This window comes from Cupressus sempervirens, chromosome 6 (genome assembly GCF_028749045.1).
Source record: "Cupressus sempervirens isolate cs-2001-9-10 chromosome 6, ASM2874904v1, whole genome shotgun sequence".
Lineage (NCBI taxonomy): Eukaryota > Viridiplantae > Streptophyta > Pinopsida > Cupressales > Cupressaceae > Cupressus > Cupressus sempervirens.
Genome location: NC_143123.1, coordinates 586,169,091 through 586,176,997, shown reverse-complemented (window position 1 = coordinate 586,176,997; position 7,907 = coordinate 586,169,091). Strand labels below are relative to the sequence as shown.

General features: G+C 34.1%; 1 protein-coding gene across 1 annotated transcript; it reads left to right on the top strand.

Moving 5' to 3' along the window:
• Positions 1 to 4,104: 4,104 nt before the first annotated feature.
• On the top strand, positions 4,105 to 5,741 carry LOC149553612 (transcription termination factor MTERF8, chloroplastic-like). Its single transcript, XM_089789929.1, has one exon. It carries the CDS (start codon positions 4,571 to 4,573, stop codon positions 5,381 to 5,383), a length of 813 nt encoding a protein of 270 aa, XP_089646055.1. The 5' UTR covers positions 4,105 to 4,570; the 3' UTR covers positions 5,384 to 5,741.
• The last annotated feature ends 2,166 nt before the right edge of the window (positions 5,742 to 7,907 follow it).

Genomic DNA, 7,907 nt, shown 5'->3' with positions numbered 1-7,907 from the left:
CACAAGACTACATACATCACATCCAACATAGTAATAAAGAACTGCATCTAAAATAGAAATAAAAGGACTCAGAATCCTTCTAGATCGAAAACACAAATGTATATGACTGTAAAATCAAACACACTAATGTCCCTCTTTATTTTAGAAACATGATAAAACAATAATAGTACTATTCAATCCCCTTATCACAGTCAATCTACATAAAGACTAAATTGCTTCCTCTGTTACAAAACAAAAATATCTTCTCCTTGTAGCAACAGCTATAGAACTCCCACTTGGAAAAAGAAGAACCCTTCACTCCTCATTTTGTGGCCTATTTATCTTTTCTTTCTTTCAGTTCCATTTTAGTTTGAATAACTATTTCTTGAAATTGCTTATATTCCTTTGTTTTCATATGGTCTTTAAATAATTATGTATTCCTTTATCTATTATTGAGGAAGAGTAATGTATTAAAGATAAACATAATGTTTAATAAAACATTATGATATTGCTTACATTCATCCAAGCTTCTTCTTATGAACACCTGCCACTACTATGTTGAGTCATCATTCAAATCTACTATTTATCATGCCTCTTAGCTTTTTAAAAAATAATCACTATTTTTATCTTAGTGACAATCATTGGTGATTTATACACGGCTGCACTTAAATGGTCATAACTTTTGATCTGTAAGGAATTTTACAAAAAGACTTTGAGATAATTTAGATAATTATATTTCCTCAAACATATCCAAAATTTAGCTCAATCCAATGGTCGGATTAAAAGTTGTGGGCCCTGCAACATGATTTTTTTTTTACTGCAGCACATTTGTATTTGCTGGTGCATTGATAAACCCACATACAATCCATCATAACTTTTGACCTTGGCCAAATTTTGAAGATCTCTCTAGTGAAGATTTAGAAAACTTGATTTTCTCCAACATATCAAAAACTGAGCAAAATCCAACAATGGGATAAAAAGTTATGCTTCTCACAACATGACTATTGCTTTCTTTTTGTTGATAGAAATCTGTAGTTATAGGCTGTATTAAAACTATAATAGTATATGCACCAATACCTACACATAAATCACATGTTGAAGCTTTCTTGTTGTACATCTCATTATCCACCATCACCTTCTACTTGTGTTTGAAGTGAGACTCTTTTATCAAACAATTTACATATCACTCTTTATTGAATCTAAACATGCTCAAGCCTCAATGAGTACTCTACCACTACACCTTGCCAAGATGATCATGACATGTTTGGAGTTGCAATTTTTTTGAGGGTCCACTGAAGTTGTATCTTAAAATTCAAAGAAATAGTGTCCATTGATATGATTCTGGAAATTTGAACTGAGCTTCGAATCTTGATCTTGAACCTTGAACCTTGAATTTTGACTCTACAAACTCGAACACAAACTTGAAGTTGAAGTTGAAGTTGAAACCTTTGGTTCAAGTTTAAGTTCAACTTCACACATGTATGCTGCACCTTGGAATGTATTAAGAATTCAGCCTTCTGCAAACCCGATCTTAAAATGAAGCAAAATTTGAAGTTTTGAATTTGATGGTTCTACCTCAACATATCTTCATAACTCTATCTTCTTCACAGGTTATACTTCATAAACTATCATTAGTGATTAAAAATTGAACAAGATTTACTTTAGGGAGTTGACTTGAAAGTTTAGAATGCTGGTGTTAAAAGCAGGGTAACAAGTGGAATGCAACATTGTCTCCAATTTTCCATTGCACGCGAACTCAAGAACAAATTATTTGAATATGAACCCTGAAAAGAAGGATATGATTTTTACCAAATTCTTGTGCCTTAATTTTGCCAACACTTTGCATTCCCTGATGAAGCTCTTGTTGACTTCCTTATTTTCCAAATTTAGAACCTTGAAAGCAACAACTCTACCATCACCCATAATGCCTTTGTACATTGTCCCAAAGCAACTAGTTAGTTTCTCTGGTTAAATCCATCTGTGGATTCCTTAATAGGGAATTCCCCTATCATCCATGAGTTGAACAGGGGCAAACTTTCACTTTCAGCAACACACTTGACCTTGTGCTTCATGTAAATCAGTCCTAAGACCAACAAACAAACTATTAGGAAGGCAATTGCGCCACATATCGGTGCTAACATTTGAATTATGTAGATAGGCTCCTTAGGTTGAGTAGTATGAACAGGGCATGCAATAATTGCATCCATTTCCCACACCAACCCATATTTCCCACAAATGATGTAGCTGTTAAATTAATAAAGATCCCTTTTTCTAGGATTTCTCTATTCAAGTTATTGAGAGACAAGTTCAAGTTCTGGAACCAATTCAATGAATTTAGAGACCCATGGATCAAACCTGAAAGTTTCTTGGATGACAGATCTATACTGATAAATTTTTAATCCATTGAGCAAATTTGGTATTGTCCCATAGCCCACAAATCCTTACACAAAGGATCTTACCCTAATGCCTCCACTACTTCAAACATTGCTATTGTAGAATCTTATGCTATGCCAAATCCTAACCTAACAATGTCTAATCTTGGCAAGAAGGTCCCAACAGCTGTAAATGCAAGGTTGACGTAGGAGGTGAAGGGCAGTCATGACACCAAGGAGCTACATATGTTCATATGGAATTCTAGAGCTTCCCTATTTCTATCTCAAAAAGAGGGTTTCATGTCTTTGGCGGGCCTGATTTCTCTAATCGTACTTCAATTGGAAGAAATGACTAGAACATTATACATTTCGCAAACCATTTCTCCACCAATGGTGATGGTACTAGTTTCTTTGCTCATTTCATTCAAACACAATCTTGTGACCATAACTTAGATAGGTAAAATACATTACTTGTTTCTTAATGCAATGGATAACAATTTGAGGGAAGATAGAGATCTAAAAAAAGAACCCAGGAGCTGTTGATCCCGGGGTTCCTCAACTGTTTTATTCAAATTTTAATATTTATTCTTTTTATTAAGACTATATTTCATAAATAATTTCAAAGACTTTGTTTTTCATTCAAATTTTATTACACTTAAAAGAGTATATTTTGTTACAGTGAAGATAGTACATTTGTTCATTTTGTAATGAATGTTAATAAATATATTATATTTTAATATTATATAATTAGGTTATTTAAAAATTTATTACTATTATTGCTAATTTTTATAAATGCAATATTTTTATACAAAATATAATTAGTTTAAAATTTATTTTATAATTTATTTAATAATTTAGTCTATATAGCACATCATAAACAAAGATTACAAACTATACATATAATTTATTTTTAAAAATTATTATCCTTATCTAGCAATCCCTAAAAAGACTAAGGAGCTAATTACATTTCTTGACACAACGAATTAGTGACTCATAATGGATGCAATTAACTATCGGAATCCATTTTTTATTTCCCTTGTTCTATAATTTCTTTTCAGTAGCATTTATTTGCACAATACTAATATTTTACCTTGGATTTATCATAAGGTTTGAATATTATTTTCTTTTGAACATTCTTTTCCTATTTATCGCTCTTTCCATTTCATCTCCTGCATAACAACATTCTGATAACCTTGTATCTTCTAACCTTTTAAAAACATTCTTGATAATTTCCTGCCTTGTGCTTCTCACACAATAGGTAGGGACTCCTGCTCGAAAAAATAAAGTTGTAATTAATGCATTCATTAATGTGTGATAGAGTTGTTAGATTTTTTAAATATTTTTGTTGAAGAAAATTGAATTTTTTCCATACCAAAAATAGTATGGTCCAATAGAATAATGGAAAATGTGATTTATAAAATAATAAGAAATTAGAAAAGATATAAACATTTAAAGTTTCTTTTAATTTTTAAAATTTATAATTGAATGAAAGCAATAGTATCCTGCCTTGAACTAATAACATTTTACAAATGACAAAAATAAACATCAATGTAAAACTAACCAATATATTTAAAATAAGAAATATAAAACATTTAAGTTAGAAAATAGATAGTGATAATTAATATTGATTATACATATAAAAATTATTTTTTTAAAAAGTTAATCCACTTGTCACAAATGTGAAAAATAAATTTCTTTCAATCTTATACATTCAATCGAATTGAATGATTCCAATACTTTCTACAAACGGAGGAACCAATAATAATCTCTCTTTTTCCACATATATTAGTTTCTGTTAGCGCTTGCATCTGTGATGCAAAGAGCTATTTGTAAAATTTTCCTTGAAAACACAAACCCTAGCCGCTTCTTCGTCTTCGCTTGTTTCCGCAGCTTTCATGATGAACACCATCATCTTCCGCAGACTGCGTGTTGTTGGATCATCTCTCCATTTCCGCAATGTCTTCTCAACGGAATCTCACTCGCAGGCCCTCCTTTCACAGTTTGCCTCCACCAAACTTAACCTCTCCGAGGCCCAGATCACTCGGATGTTCCAGTGCCGACCCCACTTGCAGAACCTTCAAACGCTGTAAAACGTGGAGAAGATTATTCATTTGTTGAAGAAGCACGGTTGCACTGAATTCCAAGTTTCAAATGTGATAAGGAAACACGCCCAGCTTATCGAATCTGCAGAAACGATATTGGAAACTAAGCTCAAAGTGATGGAAGGTTTCGGTTTTGCGGGTCGAGATCTGGCCAAACTTGTTACGAAAAATTCAAGCTTTTTGTGCAATAACCTGGAGAACAACATTCTTCCCAAAATGGAGTTTCTGAAGAATTTATTTGGGTCAGAGGATTTGCTTGTTAAAGCCCTGCTAAGAGCACCGAGACTTCTCAGTTGCAGCTTGGAGGAGAAATTGAAGCCCTCGCTTGCTTTCTGGAAAGGGTGGGGTTTTCCTGGGACGGAACTCGTGAGCTTCTTACAAGTATTTCCGCCTGTTCTCATGCGAACGGCCTTAATCCCCGCACAAGTGAATCTCATAAAAAAGATTGGCGGTGACAAAAATAGCAAAATGTACAAGTATATTGTGAGTCTGGTGGCTGTGCATAGAGGGGAAACGTTAGAGAAGAAGATAGAGAATCTCAAAAACTTCGGGTTCTCGGCTGAAGAAACTTGGCAATTAGTTGGAGCTTTTCCTTTAATCTTTTGTTTCTCCACGAAAAATGTTAGCGAAAAGATGGACTTTCTAGTTAATAATATGGAGCTCCCTGCACATTATGTAGTGAAGCACCCTTTTTTTTTTCAAAGCAGTTTGGAAAAGACTACGAGACCCAGGTTTCTGGTTTGGCAGAAAATCAAATCCATCGATGCCTCCGAGCCTCCTCTTTATACTGTATTGAGGATGACAGAGACTAGGTTTGTTAACAAAATTATAAAAGAGCATCCTAAATCTGAAATGCTGTGGACAATTTATGAAAATGCCATCTCTAACGCTTCCAACCGCACGATGAGCTCAACAAAACAAAAACTTTAGATGGGAAAACTGGAGTCAGGTCTCAAACACTACAAAAAACATTACTGCTTAGTCTTTGGCAGAAGGCAGGGCAGCAAACCTTCTCCAGTTCCAATGATAGTGATGCGGAATTGGCAGTTAGAGTTTCTGATGGCACCGAAGCCAGGCCACAAAGCATGATCCAAATGGACTAGAATTTGCCACTCTTTAGCAGCTATGTTGATATTCCTCTGCCCTGCGTTTTGTGTCTACTTGCTTCTCAAGCAAGGTATGCATTGCAGTTATTAATTTTTTTGGCGGGCTGATTGCTATCGCTGCCGCCATTTTAGTGTGATGTAATTGGTGATTATTAATAGATGAAGTTATTTTTTTGCTGAAAGTCGTCTCTTAAATTTGAACATTATGTTCCAAATGGAAATTAAGCTGGTGCAAGTCGTGAATGATTATGCATAATTTTTCAGCAAATAATTTTTTGATTTATAGACTTTCGATCTTGTACTTGTAGAATTGATGTAATTGTGGCAGTGGCATGTAGTTGGTCCATCCATTGAATTTGGATTTCCTAAGGAAATTTAAGTTTTTGAAACTCCCAATATGCTGACTTGTTCATTTCCCTTGTTTCTTGCTCTTTGAATCTCATTTTGAATGCTTTCGACTTCAACTTAGATTTCATGTTGTACTTGTAGGTAGAATTGATGTAATTGTGGCATGTATTGGACCATTCATTGAACTTGGTTTTCCTAAGAAAATTCATGTTTTTGAAACTCCCAATATGTTGACTTGCTCATTTCTCTTGTTCCCTGCTCCTTGAACCCCATCTTGAATGCCTCCAACTTAGTCTTCATGTTGTACTTGCATATGTCTCATCCTTACCTCCCGTCACTTTGGCCTTTAAACTCCTGCCATCCTTGTTTCCTTTAGCTTTGGTTTTGGACTCGGAATTTTCACCATCCTCATCCATGGTATCCAACCTGCCATACAAGACTTTAATTACATTTTAACTTAGTTTTATCAAACGTGTACCCTAATCGATGATAAAAGGCAGACCCTGGTCTCAAATTGCAATTTTTTTATAATGTTGTAAAAGCAATCTCTAGGTGTCTGATTACAAATCATATAACATTACTTATCAAATTGTTAATGCATCAAGGACAAACAGAATGACTTCAAATGACAACAATTTTAGGCCTTCCATTGAATAGAGATGTAGCTTAAATTTTAATAAACATAGATACATGTTGTTGTGGTTCTTCCATAGGCCCAATTTCAAAATTTTTGTCAGTCATAATCACAGATACTTTGAAGTCGTGTTTTTGTGTTTGCATATATTTTCCATGGCCTCCTCAGTTAAATTTTCAAATTTCATTATTTCACTGCTTTGGAGTCATTAACGAACAAAAGTATGTCAAGTTTTGAGCTTCAAAAAGATGGCAGTTCAAGAGATTCTTGGTGATTTTGTGTATCTAAATTCTCTCGCTTGTCATCTACTCCATGCTGCACTTCAAATTTTTCAAATTGGAGTTGTGAGTCAAAAGTTATGTTATTTTAATGTTTGTGCTTTAATTTTAAATTATTTGAAAAAAAAAATTTAAAATTCAAGAATAAAACTAACTTTGAGAAAAGTTAATGGTTTGTAGTCAACTTTTCATTCCTTTTGGTCAACATCCAACTAAATTCCAAACCTTAAGTTTTGAGAAGTTAAGAGTTAATGGTAAGCACCTCAAATCATCAAGAAGCAAAGCTAAGGGTTGGAAAGTTAAGGGTTAATGCTTCCATCTTGGTCAATGTTTCAAATATTTTCCAAACCTTAACTTTTAAATAAGTTAAGGATTTGTCTGAGAATTTGCTCATTTATAGAAGTCAAATGGACTTATCTACCTTGCTTGTAGTTTTGGCATTTAGCATTTGAGTAGCTATGGTCATATGGCTTGGACCGGTGTTTATGTCTGTAGGACTTAAACATCATACATAGAGTTTTATTCCTAGGATTAAAAGTGTTAAATACTCAAAGTTGACTTGGTTTTTCTAAGTTCAATTCTTTCATATTCATGTGATGGACTCTGTCATAGAACCAGCCACATTCTCAGTCAAAGCAATTAACCCTTTCTTTTCTTTTTATGGATAATAGTCTATTCATTTTGTGTCTAAGTGTGGGATACATGAGCTAAAGAGAGGAGCGGTCAGCTTCATTGAACCAAAGGTCGTCAATCATCTCAGAGTTCAATTTAGTATGTATTGACAGGGTACATGACTGGCTTGACAGAATACGAGAGGGTTTAGATTGAGATACAATTGGCAGGTGTAAATTTAGAAGTTATAACAAAATATAAGCATCTCTTCAATAGCTCCCCCGCCCGCGCTTGGTGAAAACGTCCAAACTATTAACACATACCAGTATAGAAATGCATACCAAATTTGGAAGTATTTGCAAGAACTGCAAATTGTTTGACAAGATTGCTTTTGATGGTTCTAGGCATAAAGTGTAAGGAAGCAAAGGTGCACGGAATCGCTTCCTACGCTAATCTTTGAGAGGACGATTATGCAA

Excerpts from the sequence above, each read along its gene's own strand:
- LOC149553612 (XM_089789929.1), top strand. The coding sequence starts at position 4,571 with ATGGAAGGTTTCGGTTTTGCGGGTCGAGATCTGGCCAAACTTGTTACG.